The following is a 27,886-nucleotide window of genomic DNA, read 5'->3' as shown; positions in this document are numbered from 1 at the left end:
CTGGCAGCTCAGCGATGGAGATAAAGTGCCTTGTGAGCCGCGGGCCTTCGAAATTTTTAGTTTCTGTGTTCGGCGAGCACAGACGGCAAGACTTGTTAGCGGCTTTCGAAGCCCACTCAGTATTGAAATCGGTGGACGAGAATGCGATCATCCAGGTAAGCTTCTTTCCTATGTTTTACAACTGAAAGTTGACAGGGCGCGCGAAAACGTATATAATAGGCTGCTACATTATCGCGCGCATTTCTAAAGCTCAAAAGCGGGCGTTTACTTTTACGGCATGCTGCAACCGCACGTCACTTTTCAGGGGACCTGCATGCTATATACGCGAGTTTTCTGATTGTGCAAGTTCTTTTATTTTGAAACCAAGTGTTCTCCATTCGCTTTTTCATTAGCACGTTCACTTATTCGGTTCTGAAATGCCGTGGCAGCGCATGTGCATAAAACGAGCAAATTTTTAACGGGCTGTGAACTAATCCGTAATAGTAGAAAGAAGGGAAAATGAGCGCGAACGTATACGTGCCATTCGTTTCAGCAGCGCTGAAGCCATACTTGCTTCCGAAATGAATTGCTATAGCAATTATAGTTCCATCGCACATGCATATGTTGTCACATCCGAGAGAACTGTATGGCTACTATAAGATTAGTTCAATTCTTTGCAATTTCAGGTGTACAATAAGTCGTTCGACACACACATAGATGTCGATGAAAACACGGTTTTGGAGGACGGCTGTTCAATTCAGGTGGTTGATGTTTGCTTATTAGCAGAAGGTGCCGCAGATGAAACTGCGGGAAGCTCGTGAGTATGTTCTTTTTTTCCTGACAGCTTTCCCACAAGGCACAATTACCACTGATGTCATTAGGAGAGGCAAATGCCAATTATTTGCCTTCATATAGTGTGCAAGATAAGGACGCATTGCAGCCTTTCTATGATCACTTTTGCTGTGCCGTTCACCTTGTTCAACTTGCTTGATTGATAAAAGGCCACACCAGTCATATGTACTGGGCAAGTTCATGCAGGGACAGAACTTAAGTATGTGCAAAGGCAGCAGAAGTGTAGGACATGAGGGGCAGTGCGACCTGAAATGGGACAGATGTACCATTTCAGAGAAATCTGTTGGCAGTTTAACCAAGTACGAGTGTGTGCAGAAAGCTTATTTTTGTGCAGAAGAGCTGCTAAAAGCCTATCCTGTTGCTGTTTGGCAGGCAAAGTTTTATATTACTACCCCACGGGTACATAGCACATCACTTTGTGGTTAGTCCTGAATACTACAAGTTTTCTACTAACCTCTGCACTGTGTAAATATGTGCTACTTATTGCACTCACTATGTAATTTAGTAGAAATTATTTATGTTCCAGAACCGCACAGAATGATTCTCTTAACTGCTTATTGCGAGAGCTGATATATTGCTGTCATTTTATAATTCAGTGTAGACTTTTCAAAAGCTTCCTTCCAGCCCTGCCGGTTTAATGGAGTAGTAGTCATCAGCATCATCAGCCGCTAGGCATTGTTCAGAATCACTTTATTTTGTTTACGCCTGTTATCTATACTGATCTTAAAAGTAGTTGTTGGATGAGGTGATGGCACCAGTTTGTTATTCATGTTAGCAAATGCATCTCATGACACACATCAGCCTGCTTACTAGTCGGAAAAACTCCTAAGGCTTTTCATTGCTTTCTTTCATTTTATTGATTTCTGTAAAAGCAGCAGGGCTATCTTCGTTATTGTCTAGCAGTTCCAGTTGCTTAATGGTTAATGCGCTTAACTGTTGAGCTCATGGACGCGAGTTCGACTGCGGTGGCCACATTCTGGAAGGAAACGCGGGCTGTCAGGGCATCTTAAAGAACCTCCGGTGATAGAAATTATGTGGAGCCCTTTGCTGTGGGGTCTTCATAGCCTGAGTTGCTTTCCCATCCCATAAACCAAACCAGTTAAAGAGGCAGTGCAAGGTGATTAAGGAAACAAATTTACTTATATATTTAGAATACTCAACAGGATTCTGTACAACGTAAACAGAAAAAATGGTTGTATAGCATACACACAAATGGTGACAAATACAAAAAAACAACTAACAAAAATGTAACATTATGCAACATAAACGTTACGCACATACTTACAAAAGACTTCACAATAAATGATTGAGGCAATGATGCTAGGAAGATCATTCCCGAGTGAAGCTGCATTGCATCAAAGAATGCAGCTGAACTGAATGCATATCTTGCCAAGAATGGATCTAAAGGGCCCATGAAAAGCTATTTACTAAAATTAGAAACATCCAGTAAGTATCCCATCAATTCTCTCTGGAACGCACATTTTTTAAAACTACGTTCATTACCATTGGGCATATTGCTTGTTAGAAATGTTTCCCTCCTATTCCTCCACAACTCAGCCCATGCTGGCATGCAGCAGACAATGAAAACAAGTCTCCATCCACTCCACCGAGCTCCGTCCATCACATCACTTGGGAGCGCACATTTAGTTGGTGCGGCCTGCAAGCTCGGATGAAGTCATTGGGAAGGGAACACACGAGGGGGGGGGGGGGGTTGTCATCCTAACCGGTTATGAGTGGTTGCCAGGAGCAGGTTTTAAAAATTATTTTTTAATTATATGCTTTATGCAAAGGCTTCCAATTTGATTCAAATACTCAGAATGATCACCTTTATTACAGCATTAGCCTTAAGTACCATTTCATGGGCCCTTTAATATGGACTGATTATGAAGCTGTTTGGGCGTGCTGTGCAGATTTTAATGGGGAAGAGAGGGATGGCTTTGTTGATTTGGCACATTAAGGAGGGAAAAAAAGGCCTTCCTATAGATTTAAAGAGAATAGAGTAAAAAGTTTTGTAATTTTGTGGCTTGCATTTCGGTTGTAGTTATACAAAATAAAACAGGCAGCCCTATGTTGCATGGATTTGATTATTGTAATTAAATAAGTTTGGCGAGTTCTAGCGGAGGGCAGATAAAAGTTAAAAACTGGGTGAGTTGTGAAGGTTCTGGCAAAAATAGCGAAGTGTTCACTGGTTTATCACAGATAACAGTGACAGTGTTGACCCCTACGAATAACAGGCGATATGCAGATCAAGATACTTGTGGGATGAAACCTCTGATACAGCAGTGTTACTCATGAATAATAGAATGTTTAACTGCTGCCCTGGCCTGTTTAAAAATGAAGCATATATTTCTTCAATTAAAAGTGCAGCTTGTGCTTTATGGTGCAGGTGTTGACATGGGTTTTGTGAAAGTGTCAACAGCAGTAAAGTGCTGGCGTATTCTTTCAGCATTTAATCTCCATTACTGAGTGTGCTTCCAAGAGTTTTATAAATTGCCGCCAGTTGGTTAAGTAAGAATGGGACTATACACAGCACACTGCTAGCCTGTCACTGAGACCTTCAAAACAGATCAGAATATGGAATTGCAACTGTCAGTTAATTTAGCTGATAAAGCATCCTACACTGTGTGCTTGAACCACCATTTATGTTGTGGATATGTGATACATTATGAGTTGGACAGAAGGAAGTCTTCCTGGAAGAAAAGGATTTGTTATGAGCAAGACATTTTCGCACAATTCCAAAACACTTGTTATTTTATCAAAATTTGGCATACTTATGAGCGAAAATTTCAGTCATGCATTATTAGATTTTTTTATTTCACTATGGATCAATTCTCTTTCATGCTATGTTACTCTGATTTGTATTGTGTAATTTACCGGGAAATTTCAAACTCTGATCAGTTTTTAACTACATAACCTTGAGGTGCACAGGATGTTCCCTTTTTGTTGTTTGAATAGCTAGATAGTAGGTTCTTTTGGTGCAGTGGCAGGCGAATCAACAAACATATGGAGTGCTTTGAGCTGTACTTTCATTTAAACAGATTAATATACAAGGTGTTTAAGAGAAGCCAGCCACTAATTTAAAAAGATCCTTTGTGAAGTATGTAGACATCTTCTGCAGCATCATAATACCAGTGTTAGCAGGCATTAGAAAATGGGAATAATCTGAAGTAGCCAGCTGGTTAACTAATATCTGATAAAAAGCTTTTCAACTATTACAGTTAGGCACCTGGCCCTGCCAGGCTGGCGCACTGGTTAGGGCGCTCGACTGCTGTGCTTAAGGAGGTGGTATCGAATCCTGGCCGCTGCAGCCACTTTTCAACAGAGGCGAAAAGCAGAGCTCCCGTGTGCTTAGTGATATCAGTGCACGTTAAAGAACCCCAGGTGGTCGAAATTTCTGGAGCCCTCCACTATGGCATCTATTCTGAGTTTGTGTCGTTACTGAAACTCGCTATCTCCCTGATCTCGAGTCATCTGATTGGTGGACACACTTGGGTGGATGTCAATGAGTAATTACTCCCTTATTAACTTAGATGTTGTACCTCCTTTGCCAAAAGTAACCGAACAGCCCAGCCGGCCAGCGGAGCAGGCATAGGGACGAGTGTCGGCGTGGCAGTCGTCGTCGTTGGGCGGTGCTCCCCGGCTGTGAGCGTAAGCTTGCCGACGTAAGGATGCTCCCTCGCTATCTTTCTTGAGATGATAAAATGTAAGCGGGTAGCATGCGCAGCGTCCGTTTTCGTGCCTTTAGAGCGCTGTGCTAGCCATGGAGGGCACTCTGCACAGTAAAACTCGCTTAATGCTCATTTATAGCTGGTACCGTAAAGCTGCGCTCTTCGTTGGAATACCTTACGCGTTGAATCCAGTACACAGCTCCTGCAGATAGAATGATTTGGACAGTAGTTGCTTTTCTCTTATTTGGTATGTTAGCACAGTGAGATAGGGTATGGATGTAGGGTATACTGCTGGGCTAGTTGGTGGTGGTTATCAAACATTATGGTATTGCAGCGCTTTCAGACAAGGACAAAGGACTAGGGACACACACAACTGCGATGAGGGTATGGATATTGAAATATCGGTCTGGATTTCCCCGCAATTTCTAGCCTTAGATTTTGACTCTTTGTTGAGCTAGAGAGAAACAAAACGGGGCAATATTTTCCACTGTTTTAAGTGCGGCTATTCTTTTTTATGTAATGAGGCGAATCCGCCAATGTTGCATTTGACGCCGATTCCTATTGCACAGAAATGCGTAACAGTTTTCGCGATTGAAACAAAAAACTGAATGCTGGAAAATCTGAGCAGAGATTGCAACGGCCTGAAAAATATTTAGCAATAGCGAATGAGTGATGTAAATGTTTCCTAGCCTGTGAGCCCCCAAAAATGCATTGCTACTATGAGTGCCTATGAAATTTTTCTTCTATTTGTATTGAAACAACCTCTGAAGCTTCCCCCTATTGCGACCAGGGAGTTAAGTAAGGAGGAAGTCTCAGTTTCGCGAGCAGCTTGATCTTGAGTTGCGCTGGAAGGTTCCATTCCAGGAACTTATTTACCGACAAACTGATGGCAGCACTGTGCCAGAAACTACCAATCAAGTGGCTAAGTAGCAGCAAGTAACATAAAACAGTTTGCGGTTCAAATGCTGCGTGTCAGACTTTCTCTTAATTTCCAGAACATATTGCTGTTGGGCAGGTCAGATATTGTTCCCAGAAAAAAAAAAATGGCCACACTTATTGAAGAAATGGGCGATAAACGTTTGAGGTGTGAGAATAACGTTTTTATGCAATTCGCTCATCAAACAAAGAGACTGTCCAGAAGTTAACACATGAACGTAATTAGCAATGTGAAAAGCATTATGCACTTTTTGTATGTTACAAAATTATGTGAAATGCGGTATGTAGCAAGATGGGCATTTGAAACAGCTGGAAGTCTTATTTTTCTCTCTTGCACCTTAACGAAGCATCCGGTCATTGCTACAACAGACGACTGAGAACCGAAAGAAAAAAAGCACTGAGTTTTCAAAATCCATTCCCTTCCTTATTCTCCCACTTATCCGGACGAACAGAATAGCATGTATCTGCCCATTCGTTGCAACTACGGGAGCACTGTATTGATATTGCTGCATGCCTCTCCGAATTGAGAAAAAAGAGGATAAAGCTGAGTGTGTGAGACTGATTCGTTCAGGGGTTGCCGCCTTTTACTCGTTACAATATAAAACGCAAAGGTATTCCCCAGAGTGTAGCTTCACAGCGCCAGTCAAAAAGGAGCATTGAGTGAGTTATGCCTATGCAGAGCACCCTTCCTCAGTAGCACAGTACTCCGAAGGCACCAAATCAGATGCCGCATGTGATACTCGCTTACTTTCTATCATCCCAAGAAGGAGAGTGAGGGAGCATGTTAATGTCATTCAGACTACACTCGCAGCCGGAGAGCAGCGGTCAGCGATGGTAGCACCGCAGCTCGGCCCCGTGCCGGGGCCGAGCTGAATGTCCCATACTTTGAATATCCCATATAACCCATACTTTGAATATCAAAGGTTAAGGTGAGCAGTCTCCATATATAATCATTTTGTATATACCTTATAACATTAAAACTTGAATGACAGGCATCTTTTCCTAATATATCTCTTGCTTCGAATGATTTAACATATGCAAGTAAAAGAAAATCAGTTCTCAGTTATCTTTTTTTTTTGCAAAGCTGTCTATGGCACAAGATGCATCAAAACAAACATCTCTATAGGTATTCAGCAAAACAAGCCTGGTCAGGCACTCCTCGATCATCTTTGATAGTACTAAGCCACATCCTAAAATAAGATTGTTCAAAACGTGCGCTCTGCCGCGGCGATGATGTCTGGTAGCAAAGCCAGAACCTGCACTCGAGTTTCTGCATTCGGGTGCACTCTTTGATGTCAATCATCGAGAGTCTCAGAGGCAGTGGGGTTCCATTCATCTACCGGATCCATTGTGATTTCCTGATCTGTAGCTCAGATGCAAGCGTTCTTGCTCTCACAGCTCGATTACTGGGCTTTAGAATACCATGATACTGGTCTTCGAGCCTTTTTATTCTTCCACCATTGCTTTTGATCGCTTCTATCAGAGGGACACTGGGCAAGCAAATGTTAAGGTTATAGACAAAAAGGGTTTCTTGTAGAAAACATGATGACAGGTTCTCAATATTTCAGTCAAGAATTGCAATTAAAACGTTTCGCCATTATAAGTTTCAAGGTTTTTTGCATCTTGGTTCTTCTCCAACAGTCAGCTGCGTTCTGTGGCCATCCGGAACCAGAAAATATGATGAAACACCAGGCTGGCAGTTCACCAAGTTGGCTTTGCAATGTGCAATCACCATATTGTGGCCAATGCCCAGTCTTGGCCCTAGCTGCCCACCAGGTGCCCTGCTTTGCCGGGATTTCTTTATCTTACTCTGTAACGTGTCCGGTGAAAAATTCTTGCAAAGTGCTTCATGACATTTGGGAAAATGTTCAAAGGCTTCGAGGGGGGGGGGGGGGAGGGGCTATTTCTGTACTCTTCCTGAGTTAGGACCACCACTGTGCGGAGCAGTAGTTTAGGGGCTTTGTGCCAGAACCTCCTACTGCATTACACCATCTAGAAAACTGACTACGCTGTACATATAAACTATGATACCTATGGTTATGATAATCATCACGGTCTTGATCGTAATTCTATGTTTGTGTTTGCCATTTCATTTTGTCACTTTTTATTCCATGTGGCTTTCTGTTTAGGGATATATCATTAATCACTGTAGCAGACCAACAAAATGATGTAATGGCTGCATCATCAAGCACAAATTTTCAACAAAAGGCGTCCTTCCAATTTCCAAAAACTCCACTTGACATCAAGGCCCAGCTGGCTTTCTGCAGGCAAGGTGACATTCCATATGCTCTGAAGAAGCGTATTGTGGACTGGCTATGGTTTGAACTGTCATCATACACACTGTAAGTTTACATTTAAGTGTCTGTGTAAGTGTATTTCAAGTTTTTAGACAAAATGTCCAAGTTACATTGCTCTCAGACTGCTTATTAAAAACTGTGTTTATTCCTCTTTGAGGCTTTTTTTAAGTGCAGCAGGACTCATATTCTGATTTGAGGGTACGTAAAGTGATAAAGCAGCTTGAGGATAATGGTAAAGTGGCAATTTCAAGATACATGAAAGCCACAATTGAGAATGCTTGCATGTAGTAACTAGATATATAATCTTGCATTGGTGGTTGTACTATCTGTGGAAGTTTGTGTGGTAACCTCACAGTTCCTTTGTTCAGATTTGCATAGCACTGTTTGCTACAATGTTCTCAGGGATTATTTCTTGTTTTATTTTGGCAGTAGTAGTACCTACTCCAGCATTCTTTAGCTATTTTATTTTCTTGAGTCCTGATTATACAGCTCATTGTGTCTTCAGTGTACACGCCATCTAGCTCAGATTTTCAACCTATGCCTTACTGCAGTGCCTTCAGACTACAGCTGTTTAGTGGTTAGCACTCACTTGAGTGGAAAGGTAACATGGGATGGTGTGTCTGCTATGTGCATGACTGAACCAGTTAGTGTAAATGCTATAGTGCTATTGCATTTGCCCTTGCTTGTGGAAATTTAAAAGACCTAGAACGTCTTGTTGGGTGCATTGATTGATTTAAGCTTTGACATTTTTCTTGAATTGTCAAAAGATAAAGTTTTTGTACCATGAGTTAGCATGCAGCAACTTCGCACTGGTCGGCACATCTGGGGCTGCCGTTGTAACACAGCAAGTAGCTTCATAAATATTGATTTAAAGGGAAGCTGAGGTGGTTTTTTACATTTGGATGAACTGCAATGATTCAAATGTACCAAATTTGTATGTGAAATTTGCAAACTGGTTTTGGGCTGGCATTTAAAGCTGATGTAATCGCAGATAAAAAGTTGTCTTCTCATGCCTGCAAGAAACCTGTAATGGCGTCACTTGTTAAATTTTTATATTTCCGCTTGCTTAACCCATGTAATGCTGTGTGTTGTCTGATGCTGTCAAAACCCTATTGATCTATACTGGTTGTTTCATGTAACTTGAACAAAAATTTAAAAACAGCGCACTACAGCTGACTGAAACCAAGAAAATATTATTAGCCATAATGTGGTGCTCATCAATGTATACATGTATTCTATGTAATTAATTAATGAGCAAGGATTAATAGCACAAAATCTTTATTATTCAGTTTAGCGCCAGTGCCCATCATTAAGGAACAACCAACCCAGTGTCTTCTACTAACATGCCTCCTGTGTAGTTTTTTAACAGCATTTAAAGAAAGCCTGCGAAATACGAAAAAATACCATGTGCTGCAACCTTATGTTACCGTATTGTAGTGCTGCCGAATGTATTTTGAATCACAAAAGTGCGTGCTCTCGCCTTCTTGAAATAGGTGGCCAACGCCACTGAGAGCATAATCTTGAAAGTGCATCACCACATTCTGTTAAGAGCATGGAAAGCGTGAGCCACAACCAGCAATATCTTATGGACAGGCCACCGAAAGTCTCTTGGACTAAGATTTTGTCGAGCTATCACACTGAGAAAATAAAACAAGAGGAAAAGGGCCTGGAGTTCTGTGATTCAAAGCAGGCTTCAGTTTTTTATTCATGTCATGGTACACACCTTCGAAATGAGCGGTGGCTGATCACTTGTGCACTGTCGGCGTGCAAGTTTCGTTCATTCAAATGTGATTGGGAATGCTGCAATATAATATAGTACGTGAGCACAGTCATGTCACATTTCATATTTTGCGGCCTTCCTACAAATGCTGGAAAAAATGGACATGTCGGAGGTACGTTGATACAAAGGCTGGATAGGTTATTTCCAAATCCCTTGTATAAGTTGATGTAACCTATTTGGTACCAAATTAATTAAAATTTTGCATAATTCATCTTAGTTAAAAAACCCATTGAGGAGAATATAAAGATACTCTGAGGAGCGCTGCATGACAGCAAACAATTTACCATTGGTTTCACCATGCTGCTCTGCACAATTTTTTTTAACCGTTTGTTCAAGTTACATGAAATACCCTGTATATACAGTGCCATTGGTTTTCTTCATGCAAGCAACCGTTTCTTCACTTGAAGCATAGCAGCGCTATACATAACGTAATTGTCGTGGTCCCTAGCCTGATGCATTTAGTTCTCTGTTAAGTAGTATGAGCCCCTATGTCACCTTATTCAGCGATTACATGAGCTATTCAAATGCTAGCACAAAAAGACTTAGTATTCTTTACCTGCAAATATCATACCTTTGTCTTCTTTAAGCTTTGTCAAATTCTAAAGCTTCTTCAGCTGCCTTTTAATAAGACATCTGGAGTGGATGTCTGCTAAGGCGGGGACTACTGTTCTTACTGTCAGATAAAAGTTAGAGTAGAACCCACATTTTGTGATAGTTTCAGCACAAAGAGAATCAAGTCTCCATCTTTTCTTGGTATGCAAAGTTAAGATAAGGTTTTTAACAAGAGTATACAGAATGCTCACACTGAAGAGCTGAATAATAAAGCCTGAGCCAGAAATGGTACAGGTTTGTGTGCGTAGCCTGACTGCATTGAAGGAGATATATGAGGTATTCATCATAAGTTAGGGCATTTAATGGTTAATGCCTGAAATTTATATGAAAAAGCAGGATGTGTGTCCAATGGCAGGATGACAAGTGCCAAATTAATGACGAAGGGGAGGCCTATAACACCCCGGTCTCGCAGGTATTTCGAAGGCCTTTAAACCGGTAATCTATTGAATCAAATACCTTTGAGTGCTGCTACGGGATGCAGTTTCAATTGCCATTATGTCAGCAGTAAATACAGTCGAATGAAGCAGCTCAGAACTATTGAGATCTCGGCCTTCGAATGGCAGCAGCATGCACTCGCGTACGCAGAGTGCTTATAGTAATGCATGCTGGGAATGAAATCAGAGAAGTTTTAATCGCTGAAAAATTATGGAACTTTAGAATATAAAACCTAATTTTTAGGGGAAAAACAAAAAGCAGTCATGGCTTCGAAGCACTGCAGCAAGTGCAATATTGCTGTTGCCAGCAAGACAAATGCAATCAACACCAGCCTCTAAAACACCGTGCAGCTTTAAGTGCATGAATGTCGTACATCTTTTCTAAAACAACAGTGTTCATTCCGTAGTATGAGTGTAAGAAATAACAATTTTGTTTTTAACTTTTTTTTTTTGGTAAAATTGGAAGCCGATTGCTTGAATCCCTGCAAAATTATTGCAGTGACATAGCACCATAGCAACTCAATGTGAGATAAAGGAATCTTTCAAAGGCAGTTGAGTTTGCCATGAAGTGGTTGCACAATACCTTCTAATTTATTGCAATAAACTGAACCCACAGACTGATCTGCGCCTGCGCCGGTTTTCCGGAAGTCGCACCACAGCCGTGTTTGTTGTAATCGGCTGTCCGTTAGTCAGCGCGAGCACATGTGACTGCACTATTGCAGTCTCCACTCCACAGGAGCTTCATGAACACCGCCCGGTTCTTTGATGCTCAGACATGACACACACGAGCTAAAAATCGTTCGGAAACATGGCGCGCAGGCTCTCTGGGCAGCTGGAGCGGCCGGTTGACTACATGTACCAGCATGCACCACGACAGCAGTGGCATCGTGAAACCGGCCGATGGGATCAGTCTATTGAGAATCTTGAAGGCTCACTACTCAGGGGCTTTTTAAAGTGGCTATGGGGAGGTATAAAAGTTCATCCGAACTCAAATGCCCCAAGTTCTGAGGCACATAGTGACCAAGAAGTTGAAATCATAAGCATGTTTTGTAGTGAGATTGTTTCTTCACTTTTATTTGTTGTAGATACCCAGGATCTCTGTATGCTGTGGCAGCAAAAGAACTTGTGCGGCAGTATCCCCAGCTAAAGGACGCCTGTGGTGAAGGACATGTCAGTTGTTTTTTGTCTATCATTTTCCCACACTGTATGTGTAATTGTGCACCTGCCTACTGTAAATGTCTCCTTTTTACAAAGACCTACTTGTTGTGAATCACATACAATGCAGGTAATTTGGCCCAACTAATAATTATAGATGTCTCTTAGGTGAACAAGTTAATCATTTTTCTGAAAAGGAAAATTTGGTAGCGACTCACCGTGAGTGTATTCTTTCTCCAAACAAAATTAAGGCTTTCTAAAAATCGTTTCTTTTGTTCTTCAGATGTAACATGTTGTCTATGGCCTGTGACACTTAGAAATTAACAGATATTACTACTAACTGGCGGCTTGAGTTGCTTTGTCCTTTTATAATCGCTGGCTTGGGGCTTTGCTTAACTCGATTTGCTTAACTTTTGGGGCTTGGGGCTTTGCTTAACTTGAAACTCCACTTATCGTCATTTTTCCCGGATTTTACAATTTCGAGTTAATGAGGGTTTACTGTATAAGCTGCATGTGTTTTCCCAAACATGATTCCTTCTTTCTTGACACATCTTAGTTTGGTTCCCATTGAATCCTTTTCTTCTGATAATGCCCAATTTGGCAGGTATGGCTTACTCTGATTTATAATTTTGTAGCAAGAGCTACATTGGCCACATTCTCGCCATTTCGGCATGCCTGTCCGAAGGGCAAAGAAAGAAGTCGTGGCAGGCGATAGCTGACAGCTGACATGGCTGAGCACTGACTGGACGTAGGGCTTCCTGACATTACGTTTGGCAGGAGCTGTCAACTCGGGCCTCTCTTTTCATATGGGAAGGTGATAGCACAATCAGCCTACCAAAATCCTTGCATTCATGTTACCCCTAGACCACGCAGGCACGTGCACACGTCTCGGTTAAAGCGGGGCTTTATGTGTTGGCTGGTAGCTTACAGTCATCGTGAAGGTGAGAGTGAAAACAGAGATAAAGAGGTGCCATAGTAGAGGGCTTCGGACCTCTGCGCGATAGAGGCTTTCGACTCATCGCACTTTAGTGGTCAAAACAGCCCCCATGGCATAAAGCTGAAACCATAGAGTAAACTACTACTATGTGCAAAAGCCATGTCTACTTTCAAGCCGAACCTAAGCGTAGCCATAGTAGTCATGCAGATAGCTCTTGCGTACCTCTAGGTTTAACCACAAGCTAAACCACAGCTAATATCTTCCGTGTCCCTTTTGGAACGCCTGTCCCCCCCCTTTCCCCCCACACACACCAAGGACCCAGGAAACACCTGTCATCATCGAACCTGCTTTAGATGCTGACTCAACTACTTCAAAATGTAGTTTTCTCTGCTGCTGCCACCTTTCATTTTCTTTTTCTGGTCAAAAGCCCACCTGGGCCAAGGCTATAGTATTTAATTTATACACAGGGAAACATTCTTTCACTCCTTGCGCTGTTCCTCTTTCCTCCCACCTCCCTCATGTTTAATGTGACAGCATTATTGGCGCCATCACTGAAAATCTGGTGTCTTTGTTGGCATTGTGAGTGAAAAATCATGGGCATGGCGCTTGCAGGCGGTAGGTGGTAACAGACTTGGCCATGTTATTAATGATGAGTTTCGCACACTTGAAAGACAAAAACAGGAGGAGCATCACGGAGATAGGAAAAGCACAAACTATCAATTATTTTATTCATATCGGTAGGTCCTTATATAGGTAGTGTGCACACGTATCTTTATAAAAGGGGGGAAGGAGGAGGGAGAAGGCAAATGAAGTCTGTCCACTAGTCAACAAGAGCCGCGCAGGAAGTTCTTTTCGCATTATACAGCATTACAGAAGTATTACTGATGCAGTCGTCGCCTTTTAATTTTATGTGGCACATTTTTATAAGCTCACGGGCTACTTTGTCTTTGCTCCTGCCCAGAAACTTAATGCTCCTGAGCCATGGCTTGCGACATTTCTATGCAGTGCAGTGAGCAGGCAAGTTCGCTCTTTCTCGAGATTGAATTGATCGAGCATGTTCCCCTACACATTCATTCACACAGAGCTCTGTCTGGCCAGCATATGCACGTTCACACTTTATCGGGATTTCATAAATGACTCCCGTGGTACACTTCAAAAACGTCCTTGCACTTTTTATATTGCAGCCATTTCATTTATCTATTTCACTGCTCATCCTCAGGCATAACTTGGAAAGCTTTCGGGGCGCAGAAAATACCAAAGTGATGCCATGCCTGTTTGCCACTTTCTTGATGTTGCGGGACTTGCCACTGGGACATCAAGAAAGTGGCGAATAGGCATGGCGTCCTTGTGTTTTTTCAGCGCCACGGAAGCTTTCCAAATTATGCCCAAGGATGAGCGCTGAAATCGATAAATGAAATGGCTGCAATATAAAACATGCCAAAACATTTGTGAAGTGTGCCACAGGTGTGGTTTATGAAATCCCGCTGAAGTGTGGACGTGCATATGTTGGCCAGACCGGCCACTGCGTGAACAAATGCGCAGGGGAGCATGCTCGGTCTCAAAAAGGAGCGAACTTGCCCGCTCACTGCACTGCATGCAAAGGTTGCGAGCCACGGCTTAGCAGTATTAAGATTCTGGCCAGGAGCAAAGACAAAGTAGCCTGTGAGCTTTTAGAAGCGTAACACACCAAAGTAAAAGGCAACAATTGCATCAAGGATACTTCTGTAATGCTGTATAATACGAAAAAGAATTTCCTGTGTGGCTCTTCTTGACTTGCGCACAGACTTGATTTCCTTTCTCCCCTTATTAAGGCACGTGTGCACACTGCCTATATAAGGAACTACCGATATGAATAAAACAGTTGGTAGTTTGCGCTCTTTTCATCTCGGCCATTCTCCTCTTGTGTTTGTCTTTTATGTGTGCACAACTTGCCATTAACAAGAAAAACATGCACTGACTGAACGTAGGGTTGTCTGACATTGTGATTTGCAAGAGCTGCCAACTCTGGTCTCTTCTTTCATATGGGAGGGTGAGATTATAATCAGCTTACCAGGTTCCTTGCATTCATATTACCCCTATACCACGCAGGCGCAGTAACACGGCTTGGTTAAATTGTGGCTTTATATATGGGCTGGTAGCCTACGCTTTCATGTCATACCCTTAAAGGCAGAGGTTAAGCGTCCCCTCAAATGTTTTCTTCTCTGGAAGGAAAAGTGCTTTTAAACTCCACCAGTATTAATAATGCTGCTCAAACGGAGACAAGTCCTCTTGTCTAAATATAGGCTCGGCTTGCGAACAGGCTTTCCCTCAACCCTTGTTCAGTTCTCTTTCATTCTCCGTAGCCAATCTCTTCCTTCCATTATACTCTCTATGAACTATGTGAATGATGTCATTTTATGGCAAAAAGTAACATTTAGCTCCTGCTATGATTACTACAGCGAGCATGATGTAATGCTGAGCTACTTTCGTATCTATGCAGCGGCCGTGAGCTTGGACAGCTATGTAGAAGAGGCAAATGCTAAGGGGCCAGCCACTTTAGCTTCATGAAATTTAGTACTACAAAGATAATACGAAACAAACTTTTGCGAGTTTGGCAATAATCAGCTCTTGAAATGCGAGTCATTTAGAATGGATGCCACATGCTCGTTTTGAAAGATTAGTTGTTCCAGAACGTAAAATTGATAGTACTGATATTTTAGTTGCAATGGGTTTTCACTAATTGCAATCTTTTTTTATTTGCATTATCTGTTGTATTATCTTGAAATTTTGTTTGTGTATATCTGGACGTATAATATGAAGAAGAACTGAACAAGGCTAAATGGGGTACGCCTCAGTTCGAAGGTGAGGCAACGTTTCGACAGGTGGACTTGTCTTAGCCTGGACGTACAATGTTTCACTGTGCAGTTTGCTTCGTTTCTTGAATATAACATTTTGCTGTGTACATTCCCTCTTGCCTTGAAAAAGTTAGTCTTCTATTGAAGTGAAAATGCTGATTTGCTGATTTTTCACACTGTAAAATACTTTGCAGTTCTCGTGGCAGACTGCCTTAAAGTTCAAAGGAAAAAATTCAAGAAAGAAGCTTCCAGCAGGCCTTGTTGAAGTGGACGCGAGGAGATCTAAAGCGAAAAAGCGCAATGTTACCAGGGCAGAGGATGCCGCCACTACAGAGGATGCAACCAGTACAGAGGGTGCAACCAGTACTGAGGGACCAAAGTTCCTTGAAAGAAAGGTGAACACATCCTCTAAAAGTTTTTTTTTTAAATTCAAACATCACTGTCTAGTTTTGGTAAAATTGAAAAATAAGTTTGTGCTATGGTTCATGCAGCAAAAACATGGGGTGTGTGCTGGGCAAGAGACTGTGATGCGACTATTTTTCGTCAATTCTCTAATGTGTAGCCATGAGGGGAACGAGACAAAAAATAAACTGAGTTGGATTGGTTTAGTTACATTTTCGTGGAAGAAGTGTGGTACCGGTCGGTCATACTTATTTTTCTCACTGACCCGCTCTATATTGGCTTCGAGATTGAGCAGTCATCACTTTGCGGCACAATGGCGAACCCTACTCAGTGTAGATGCATGTTAGCAACGCGCTTTTACTTACTAACCTACGCCTGGCAATAGAAATGTGAACAGGCTATCATCCCATGCTAAAAAAAATACTTGTCTATATCAAATATGTCATGCTGGATAAGGACATCATGAGTTGGTCTTCGACGCTTGAGATTCATTGACGTGCGGCATCTCAAGCGAAGCGATGCTGTCGTTGAGCACAGTGTCAAAGCAAACAGGTCACTGCTGTCAATACAACTTAATAAAAAAGCTCAGAAATTGGACATTCCCATTTCTGTTTGGAATACCACAGCTACTAAAGCATGCGACTACAGAATAGCAGAATGCAGTTTGAACAGGCCACCCTGTGTCTTCTTGTATGTACAATCAAGTTGTTTGTGTACCTTTTTTTTTTCTTAAATGTTTGTCGCAGTGTTTTATGGGTAGGCTGCTCGACTGTTGAGTTCGAGAACGGGGGGTTCAGTCATGGCTGCTTCTCAAGGGACTCATTTGCTGTGGGATTTGACTACACATTAAACAGCCCCATGGTTAATCTCTGATAGTCTCTCTGATAGTCCTAAATTTTGTCAAGTGTGCAAAATGTCTCGCACAGTGAAATTTACTGGCATTGTAAAAAATCATTATACGAATACAGTCTTGCCCCGTTAATATGACCCCCGTTAATATGGATGACCTGAATTGAGGAAAACGCAGAAAACTAGAAGGACTTTCAGGTATGATCTGGATCAAATTCCATTAGAATATGCTGTGGAAGTGAGGAATCGATTTCAAGAATTAGATCTGGAAGACAGAGAGCCCGAAGAGATGTGGACTGATGTTCGTGATATAATACAAGAAGTTCCTACTAAGGTAGTTCCAAAGCAAAAGAAATGCAAGAAAGCAAACTGGTTATCTAAAGAGGCTTTGCAAATAGCTGAGGAAAGGAGGATGGCAAAAGTTATGGGGGAAAGAGAAAGATACAAGGTTCTCAATGCGGATTTTCAAAAAATAGCAAGGAGAGATAAGAATGCCTTCCTGAACATACAGTGCCAAGCAGTTGAGGACAACAGCCAATTAAGGAACACTGTAGCTCTGTATAAGACAATCAAAGATATCAAATGAAGCTTCTGTGCTAAGCTGGGCGTGATAAAGGACAAACAAGGCGAGGACCTCACTGAAGCCTCAGAGATACGGAAGGAGACTGCAGCCATGAAATTAGGAGACGCCTGCTTCTGGGAAAGAGAGCAATGGTTAGCCTTGACCGCCTAGTAAAGAGCAGAGACATTAGTCTGCCAACCAAGATCCGTATAACTCGTGCTATGGTCTTTCCAGTTGTGATGCATGGATGCGAGAGTTGGACTGTGAAAAAGGCTGACCGCCGAAGAATTGACGCGTTTGAATTGTGGTGCTGGCGAAAACTCTTGAGAGTTCCTTGGACTGCCAGAAGATCAAATCAGTCGATATTGTCGACCATAAACCCTGACTGCTCATTGGAGGGTCAAATTTTAAAGTTAAAGCTCAGCTACTTTGGTCATCTGATGAGAAGAGAGGAGTCGCTGGAGAAAGATTTGATGTTGGGAAAGGTTGAGGGTCGCTGGAGAAGGGGTAGGCAGCGAACGCGTTGGTTAGGTGGCATCCTCGAGGCACTGCAGATGAAGTTATGTGATGTTAGGAAGATAGTGAGAGACCGGAAAGCGTGGCGTGACATGGTCCATAGGGTCACGAAGAGTCGGACACGACTGAACGACTAAACTGAAACTGAAACTGAATTATGGACAGTTTTTCAGGGGACGAAACATTTTCAGTGCTGCCAATCCACACTATGAGAGCAACAGTGGTGCCACCTAAAGTTGTGCACGGGCCGAAATTCTGAGCCCGGCCCAACCCGACCTGAATCCAGATCATGAATCCGTTAGCACTGAAGTTTCTTCCGCTGCTCTCCCTTGTGGCTGGAATTACTAATACATTCTCAGCAAGAACAAGTTTTCTCTACATAGTTTTCTTGTTTCTCTAAAAGCGTGCAGGCTAGAGCAAATGGTTATATTTTGTGGCCCAGAACTCGGGGGGCTCGTCTCACTCACCGTATACCATGCACGGTGCTGGCAAGGCACTCCGCAACTGCATTGTGTGGGCTGAGCAGTCACAAGGCAACTTTAGCAAAGTGTCTGCTTTGACTATAGGAGTTCCAACAAGGATATCTCAAGGCCAGCAGCAAGCCACAAAAGAGGCGAGAGAATGGTGCAAACTTTGAAACTGATAATTAAACATCTGTTAATGGCGGGGCAGAGTGGACAAGCCGATCGACGTCGCGTGTACACTCAGAAGCTCTCGGGTTAAAAGGGCGGAGGATATTTTTCTTTTTTTTGCATTCGAGATGTCTAGAGCCCCAGGACAGTTGTTGCGCTTTTGCAAAAGTTGCGGTACTTGGGATTGGTCTGTCCGGCCCGGCCCGCCCGAGGCAAATATAGCCTGGCTCGGGCCGGGTACTGTGTTTCGGGCTGGCCCGAGCCTGTGCTCACCTCTTGTGTCACCTCTAGGTCGATGTTGTCGCGAATATGAGCTGAGAGGAAAAACAAACATGTTCCTTTTGGCCACTGATATCTTCGGTACTACATATGGTTGATTTAAAACTTTTTTTTTTTTTGCGGGTAATGATATCCTATTCAATACCTGCCAGTATTGTCAGCTTTATTACCTTTGTTGTAACCCCCACCCTTTCAGTGGCCCTTTTACGTCTCTTGCAATAGCTTTTGTATGTACACATGTGTCGCATATATGTTGGATTTTACAGAGAGCATTTTGGAATGCCCCATTTCTTAATGCTGAGGACGAGAGGAGCCTTGCTGGTCACATTGACCTTATGAAGAAAGAAGTCCGAATGGCAGGTGGAAATGCCGATAAAATCAGGCAATCAGTGGATAAAACTTTTCAGATGCGAAGGGAATACATCAGGCAGCACCCAGATCTTGAAGAAATTTTTGATGTATACCCAGCTTTACGTACTGAGCGAGAGGTGGGCAAAACATTTTTGTATTGCATGGAGAAGCTGCTGCCAATGTCACTTACATTTTACTATTCCGTAATTCGTTTCTGTGCTGTGCTGTTACTATGCAGGCAATTGTTTTCGGAATGATTGAGAAAGTATATAAAGTGTAGATGCTTAGAATCTGCAGGTACTAATGATGACAAGGAAAGATTTCCTCAAGTGGGTAACTGACAAAATAGGAAAACTTCTCCGGTTCCTGCGAGAATATAATTTACGTGATTTCATATGGTATGCCTTGCGGCAAGCTTGCAAAACGAAAGAAGCTGCTTAGATTAGAATACATAAACAGTTTTACATTGTCAGAGGTGATATGCAAGGAGTGAACGAAGATAATAGTGACTCAGCCTACAATGACAAGGCCGCACTTGCGTGCTGAGCTATAAGCCACGAAAGGGAAATAAGCATGACAAATGTCTGTTAAATAATTTTGTATTCATTGTTTTATTTACATTTGTGGTAGCTGCTGTTTGCTTTTTTTTATTTTGGAACTAAATTTTGCTTTGTTTTTAATGATATGTCTTTAGCATCTGCTTCCATTTTTGGTTTCGGTTTTCATCTGATTGCTCTGCTGCTGTAAAATGGTCTTAATTATTTATTGAAGGGCTTCATTTAACTTCTAGTGCATTAGCTGCAATAATGGGGAAAACGGAAGTTTTTGTATCCTTAATCACTCAGTACAGTGCACACATGCAATGTCAGTGCACACTCAAGAGCCCCAGGTGTTCAATATTTCTTGAGCCCTGCACTATGGCATAATACAAATGTTCATGTCCGTGTGCTGTTTGAAATAATGTGCTGTGGTGCCTCAAATGTGGGTGTTTACCTGATAATTGTCTATTTCGTTCAGAACTCTTGCCTTTTACCTTTCGGCTGGGCAAACTGTGTTGCACTGCGGATAAAGGTTGCATCAAAAATTTCTTTGAGTGCATTGTGCTCTCATAGTTTGAGTCACTTTGGAACGTTAAACCCTATAATCTAGCCAGTACTACCAACATACCAGACTGAAAAGGTTCCAGTAGATGCTCACATAACCTGTTCTTACTGTGTTTGCAACTTTCTCATACCTTTCAGTGTTCTTATTAAACTCAAGTAATAAAAAGCACCAGCTGTTTCTGAACGGCGATATTGGTAGAGTGTTGTTTAGTAGGTAGAACTGATTCATGATTAAGACACGAGTATTAGCACCCAACTTTGTGTGCTCTGGTCATTTTCATTATGAGTGCATTATTTTTTTTTACCTTGAATGGTGGAGCTGAGCTCAGTGACCAGAGAAAGTCCCATAAAATTCATGGAGCCATTCAGTGCTGTTTTAAAAACTACATTATTGCAAGGAATGGCTGAACTTTGGCCTCTGTTTTGATTGCTTTTTTCAGCTGCACAATGAGTTCCAGCGATTGACCGGACTGAATGCCAAGGAGAAAATAGCTGAAGCTGTTGAGAAATATGGCGAAAAAATATTGGCTCTCGCTTTCAAAAACAAACATGTAGTGGAAGACTCCGACAATGAGTGTGAGTTTTCTAGCCACTCTCAATATTCATTAGACATACGGAAAAACATAATTGAGCCACAAAACCTCTTTTCAGATAGAATACCTGGTGTACTTAGCATTTTCTAGTATCATTACTTCATTGTCTTTGACAACATCACTGCTCAGAGTATATAATCTCTCACTTTTTCTAGAAAGACATCTGTGAGATTACTAAGCAAATGAAACCATCTCTTAACTGACACTTGGCTTTCTGGCCTAGCAGATTTTTTGAATGCAAATTGTTATTTTTCAGAATAAATTAGTACTCTCATTAAAGCCTCTGTCAAGTATTCTTAAAACAGTCAAATCCGGATAATTCGAATTTTGGTTATATCAAACTCGCCGAATATCCCCTTGAAAATCCCATGTAAATCTTTAGGAAAGCTGCATCGTATATTGAACTCCAAATTTACCGGTCGTTCGATCTATCGAATTCTCGGGGGCAAAAGTAGAGGACGGGTTCTTTATGCAAGTGGACTGGTTACGCGACAAATACGGTATCATTTTTCACAGTCGCAAGTGGTTTCTTAAGCCAATATATCGAATTATCTTTATATCTAACTATTTTGCGATCCCCTTAGATTTCGACATATCCAGGTTCGACTGTAAGCAAAGTAAAAGCCTGTCTCAACCAGAGTTTTTAGAGGCAACCATAAGAGTCTAGCATCAGTTATGTCCGAAATTTCAAAAAATGAAGTGTCTTGAAGGTAACTGCCACTGATACTGCTGTTTTATTTCCACAGGCTGATCATCCTTCCCTGCATCTCATATCAAGCCTACTCTACGCTTCCTTCTACATTGGACCTGCGCTTTTCAGCGTCAAAAATATTTTGCTTGCACTAACTTTCTTTGTCACTAGATGATCTCTAAAAAGCATGTTAACAAGTTATTGCATGTGCTTACTATGGCATTTTTAATGCATGTGTTCACAGTGGCATAGGCGTGCGCATAGAGGAGAGAGGGGGGGGGGGGGCACTAATCATCTAAGGTGGCTAACAAGCGTTGAAGTGCCAGCTAGTTGGCAATACATTTTGGAATAACAGCGCGAAGGACGAGGACGAAGATCAGAAGGACACAAACACAGCGCTGACTGACAACTGATTTTATTTCCAGAAGTTGGCAAGTATATATACATGGCTTGAAGCGCGACAGAAAAACAGATAAAACAGATGCAATGCGCATGCCGAAACCAAAGCCAATATCTCTTTTTACGCATTGCCAAGAACGCAAGCTCTTTGTCCGATAACGCAAGGGAAGGAGTGCTAATGCATCGGTCCCCAAGCTCCTTGTTTTAAGAATGCCTTAAAAAAATCCTGTGAGCACCTAACTGACTTTAGTTTCGCCCAGCAATCATCTAGATTAGCGGCCGTTGGCTACCCAATCCATATGCTGGTTTTTGTTGCTGAAGGCTTGCTAAAGCAGGAACAGAAAAACAAAAATAACCAACAACCTAATAACTTGAACAAGCAGAAAAAGACAGTTGTAATCCCGTACATTCATACCCTGTTGCATAATTTAAAAAAGATCGCACAACGTTCTCAGGTACGAGCAGCCTTCTCAGCTCCGTGTAAGCTGTCAATGCTTAATCGCGTCAGTCATCCCGTGACTGAGCCAACTGGTGCTTGCAAAAACTAAACATAAGAACAGATTTGTTGACTGTACTGAGGAACTAGTTTACGAGATTCCTCTGTCATGTGGGAAAGTTTATGTAGGGCAAACGGGGCGATGCCTTAATGAAAGATTAAGTGAACATAAAAAGGATGTGGAAAATTCCAAGGACCGTAACCTGCCTCTTCACTGCCTCACATGCACTAAGGAACGTGAAACAGAATGCAAACTCCTTTTCGATGAATGGAAATCTTACCAGAAAAATAAAGACCGCACCACAAGAAAAATTATTGAAGCTGAAAGAATTTTGGACCTTGGGAACCGATGCATTAGCACTCCTTCCCTTGCGGTATCGGACAAAGAGCTTGCGTTCTTGGCAATGTGTAAAAAGAGATAATTGGCTTTGGTTTCGGCATGCGCAGTGCATCTGTTTTATCGCGCTTCAAGCCATGTATATATACTTGTCAACTTCTGGAAATAAAATCAGTTGTCAGTCAGCGCTGTGCTTTTGTCCTTCTGATCTTCATCCTCGTACTTCGCGCTGTTATTCCAAAATCTAAGGTGGGCACCAAGTCTGCCTTATACCTTTAACCTGTCAGACTTATGCTGTCTTTGTTTAAAATGTAGGGTTATGACCATGCAGGTTTTTTTACTCTGGCGGCAGAGGACCCGTGATGTTGAGTTCGAAGGACTGTTTGCTTGCCGCCTTTACCCACGGAGAGCCAGGGACTGAAGGCAGGCCAGCGTGTGAAGCGTGTTTAGTTTTTGCATCCATGGCGAAGCTTGTTTGTTTTCTTTAGACGCACAGCTGGCGCCACCTAGTAGGTAATGCAAAGGCGGCATACCATTGGCATTCATATTGTCGATTTTCTACAGGAGGGAGGGGGACACTGCAGTGAAACTTGGCTACCCCTAATGGAGAACCCTGCGCACGCCTATGCATAGTGGCATGTCTAAGATAGTTCAAATGCACTGCTGTTTCTTTTCAGTTACAACTCAAGAACACAACGGCAAATCCTCTAAAAGGAAGCCATTCACGACTGATGTCATTTTTTGGAAGGTAACTTGGTGAGGGAATTGGCCGCTGTACTCTTGAGGTGCATGCAAGTGCAGTTTTTATTTTCATATTATATATATATATATTATATATATATATATATATATATATATATAATATATATAGTAATATTTTCATTTGCCCAAATCTTCTGAAGTATGATTTGGGCCTAAGTGTTACATCAGAAAATTTGGGCAAATGAATTATATTTCTGATTGTCATCCCTCTCCTGGGGTTCAGTGTACTTCATTTAAGAGATGGTTTGAGTTTATGTTTTTATAGCTACAAAGCGCTCTTTATTTTTCTTTCAAACCAAAGACAGATTTCTCTGAAAAGCCATGAGCGAGTGGCACAGAAATCGTGACTCCTGTGAAATTTTTTTCAGCTCGGGCCTTTTTCGCATCTCATCGCATCTTTAGCTTTAATGAAAGGGCCACTGCTCGCTAAAATTGTGAGCTTGGAGTGGTGCAAATAATAATTTGTGTTTTCTGCCTTTTTTTTTGCTCGAAAACATTTCAGCTTGCTTTATGTGGAGTTAATCCATGCACACTCAGGCAGCTTGATTGCAATATTTATGATGTCTACAGATAGCGCCACCAGCCGTGGAAGCATTTTATGCAGGTGTGGTGAGTGCGTGCTCATCACATTTATTTTTGTTTTAATAGTTTTCCAAGTAGGCATGATAGTGGAGCTCACCCTTTTATTCTCCACGACTGAGTGAATATCTACTAATAAACAGAGCTTTTTGTGGCCTTGTGGCTATATGACTCACCCACTTTGTGCTTCCTTTCAGCCATGTCAAGATTTCCACCGTTAACATATCTGTATCTTGCTAAAGTTCCTCTTTTTTTGCTGCAGATCACCATGTAGCAGCAGTTTTGACTGCTCTACCACGGTTGGTGAGTGAAAGTCCTGCTGCCATCCTTGCTCAGCTGGTATGCATTTGCTTTGTTGATACACATCTCACATTTCAAGTTTTAAAATAGCGGCATTAAAATCTCATTTTACTGCGGTAAAAGCTTAATGATTAACCTTTTGTCCTTAGTATGTTTTGTTTTGACGAGTGATTTAGATTCTGGTCCTAATATGGACATGATTTGAAAGCAAATCTTTCACTGGTAGCAAGCTTTTATGTGCAGTTTCCATGCTGTACATTGCCTGCCAGCGCATTTCTATTCATGTCGACAGACATTAAGCTAAGGTAACAAAGGTGCAAGACACTGTTCTTGGATTGGTCTTGGAATTGGAGGGAGGTTGCATTAATTACTTTGTTGCCTCATCAACTGTTGCTTGATATCCCAGCAGCTTGGCAGTGATTAAAGGGTTCCGGCTTTTCATCTTTTAATGTAATAGCGTTAGTCTGCTCTTCAGGATATTTGGCGGCATTGTGAGCAAAATATTACAGGCTTGGCGGGGGTAGGTGGCAGGCAACAGGCTATACATGACTGTTTGCCGGTTGCTACACATCACAGAACTTTATGACACTGCCGAGTTGGCAGGTGCTGCCAACTCGGGCTTTAACTTTAAGATGGGAGGGTGAGCAGAATCCATCCTTCGAAGATCCTTGGATTGCAAGTTCAGCATGCTGACTCTACGCCACACAGGCATATTCGTGTGGCTTGGTTAGAGTAAGGATTTATTCTGTGTCCGGCGGTCTATCCCATTAGTGTTGTGTACAAAGCAGTGTTGTGTACAAACTATACAAAGCAGTGGCCTTGTGAAAGAGCATCCACCTCACATTCGGGAGGTACCAAGTTCGATCCCTGGTGCCGCTGGTTACCCACCGCTTTTTCAGTGGGTACAAGCTTTCCCCCGGAGTGGTGCTCAGTTTGGGGTGAAATACTTGGGAAAAGGGGCTATGGACCAAGAATATTGGTTAAAAAAAGACAACGAAGGGTCACAAAATGGGCTTTTGCTGCGTGAGGCAGACTTATTGTTGTCCGATGGTGAAATGGATCACTGTCCCATCAGTGCAACTATTTGGGACCTTTGACCCATTTCCCAAACATTTTACCCCAAAGAGCTGAGCACCAGGCCAAGGAAATCTTGTACTCATTGGCAACCGGTGGGTACCCAGCTGCACGGGGGTCAAGCCTGGTGCCTCCCGAATACGAGGCAGATGCTCTTCCATGAGGCCACCACTTCGGTTAATGGTTTCCATTACCTACAATAATGTCAGTGAAAATTAACCTGCAGCCATCTTGCAAAACATTGCAGATGTATTGAACTGATGTCTTGTATTTAGCGAGTACATTGGAAATGAAAAAAAAAACCTTCCTTTGTTTTTGCAATGCGCAAGTATTGCAGTCAGAATTGCACATTACATTTGCAAGTCTACAGTGTGCATAGGTAGTATGGCTAAATCATAGTTTAATCCGTTACTGTGGTTATGCCAGATGTTAATGTCGCTCCGTGTCAATGTTAGATACTTTGCTATACTTTCCGCAGAGAAATGTAGAGAAAGTGAAAGGCTTATTATAAGGTACTTACAAAGAGAGCCAACAGCTACCCACAAAAAGTAAATCATAGGGTATTTATTTTTGTCGATTAATGTGAATTTATAATGTAATCATGAAGATGATTGGAAAGCGGAAGGAAAACCAACCATGTGCTACCGGTGAGATCAAACTCATGACATCCAAATTACGCATCTGGTGCTTGGCCCTCTGAGCTGCGGTACTGTTCACTCTTACTTTCTTGGGTATTTATGTTGAGTGTAACATATCCTTGAGGTTGTTAGCTAATGCCATCCTTCCCTACAGTGACAAACTAGAATTACTTTCTTTGTAGCCAGTGTCACATTCCTCGTGAAATTCACATCACGATTCTAGTGAAACTTGTATTGGTATAACAGTTCACTGTCTAGAAGAGGATGGCAATGTGAACACTAAAGAACTAGGCAAGTAGAAGATTGAGCAGCCGTCACTGTTGCTCAGTTGGTCGTGCTCCAGGTATATAATTCGGAGGTCATGGGTTTGGATCCCACCAACGGCATATGGGCAGTTCAGATTTGGAATGATGACCAGACTTGCTTGTCATGTGGGGCTGCCCTGAGTACGCATAGATGGGGACAGCATGACACCACCAGTAGTTGCTAATTCCACTGGTTTTCTTTTGTTGAATAGCACAAAATAAAATGGAGACTGACCGTAATTATGGTTAGATCATTATTTTTGTTTTAACCTTTTTGCATTGTTTTCATTTGTATTTGCAGGTGCCTGGAGAGAAATATGCTTATCCAAAGCTGCTGCACTCGGCTGAGGAAGCTGCAGCGTCATCGGCCATCCTCCTGTCATTTGAGGACCTGCGGCTCACAGCTGTGGATTTGGTGGATGGGTTCGCTTTGCTTTTGGCAGTTTTTTGGGCATTCAATGTCAAGTACACGCCAAAAGCAAAGCGAACCTATCTGCTGCTGGAGTCGCTAATAGGGCTTGACCCGAGTGAGCGCCTCCCAACTGTGCTTCGGGCAGCCACGTCAGTTATCGCTCAGTAATAAAAACATCACTTGCATAGATTTGTGGCACTTTTTTTGAAGCATTTTTGTCCTGCCACAGACAACACCATACGAGGGTAAAAGCTGTATTGCAATCGTAAAAAAGTTGCATAAAAGAGCTGTTCAAATTGTTTTGGCCAGTAAAATTTTTCCTCATTGGGAAACCATATATGAAAATAAAATGCACTTGTAGACGTTGACAAAATAAGTCAACAAAAAACACTGCTTCAACTTGCCATGAATAAGTAAAAAAAAAAAACATTAATTGGTCTGAAACTCCTCTGGAGGGAGTCATTGAACTCCTCCTGGGAGAGTCATTGAACTCCTCGTGGGAGAGTCTTTGAACTCCTCGTGGGAGAGTCTTTGAACTCCTCCTGGAAGAGTCCTAGAACTCCTCCTGGGAGAGTCCTAGAACTCCTCCTGGGAGAGTCCTAGAAATCCTCTTGGGAGAGTCCTAGAACTTCTCCTGGAAGAGTCTTTGAACTCCTCCTGGGAGAGTCCTAGAACTCCTCCTGGGAGAGTCCTAGAACTCCTCCAGGAAGAGTCTTTGAACTCCTCCTGGGAGAGTAGTTGAACGCTTCTGCAATGTGTAGTTTTACTCCTTTCAGAGGAGTACTTTCACTCTATTGGCTGAGGAGTACAGTACTCCTTAAGGTGGCGTCCGATTACTCTTTGGCTAGAGAGAGTTCTTTTACTCTGGAAAAAGGAGTGCTATATGGGACAAGCGAAAACTCCTCCAAAAAGAGTTCTAGTACTCCTTCTGTTCTTAGAGTGTATGAAGCAGGGTGTGGCCATCGCAGTTTGCGTATTTAGGTTGCGCTCTCGAGGTGCACTCATTGTGCGAATGGGGGCTCGCACACACTTTGCATCGCACGGGACCGGTACAATGTTTCGATACGTGGCCGTGCCTCTGGCATTTGAAACATTGTGTCGCTGCTCCGACATGCTCGGTTA

General features: G+C 42.3%; 1 protein-coding gene across 1 annotated transcript; it reads left to right on the top strand.

The window, feature by feature from the left end:
* Positions 1–27,003, top strand: LOC146187635 (sterile alpha motif domain-containing protein 3-like). Its single transcript, XM_084603430.1, has 10 exons — positions 1–155; positions 666–796; positions 7,565–7,777; positions 11,644–11,728; positions 15,679–15,847; positions 17,880–17,895; positions 18,993–19,212; positions 20,619–20,754; positions 24,298–24,374; positions 26,654–27,003. Exons 1-10 carry the CDS (start codon positions 15–17, stop codon positions 26,930–26,932), a joined length of 1,467 nt encoding a protein of 488 aa, XP_084459556.1. The 5' UTR covers positions 1–14; the 3' UTR covers positions 26,933–27,003.
* Positions 27,004–27,886: the final 883 nt, after the last annotated feature.

Source organism: Amblyomma maculatum, chromosome 5 (genome assembly GCF_055883805.1).
Source record: "Amblyomma maculatum isolate TAMU_Amacu chromosome 5, ASM5588380v1, whole genome shotgun sequence".
NCBI lineage: Eukaryota > Metazoa > Arthropoda > Arachnida > Ixodida > Ixodidae > Amblyomma > Amblyomma maculatum.
Note: the sequence above shows the minus strand (reverse complement) of the source record. Positions and strands in the feature narration are given on the sequence as shown.

Excerpts from the sequence above, each read along its gene's own strand:
- LOC146187635 (XM_084603430.1), top strand. The coding sequence starts at position 15 with ATGGAGATAAAGTGCCTTGTGAGCCGCGGGCCTTCGAAATTTTTAGTT. Across the intron at positions 797-7,564 it reads GATGAAACTGCGGGAAGCTC|GGATATATCATTAATCACTG; the intron begins GTGAGTATGTTC and ends CTTTCTGTTTAG. Across the intron at positions 19,213-20,618 it reads CTTTACGTACTGAGCGAGAG|CTGCACAATGAGTTCCAGCG; the intron begins GTGGGCAAAACA and ends TGCTTTTTTCAG.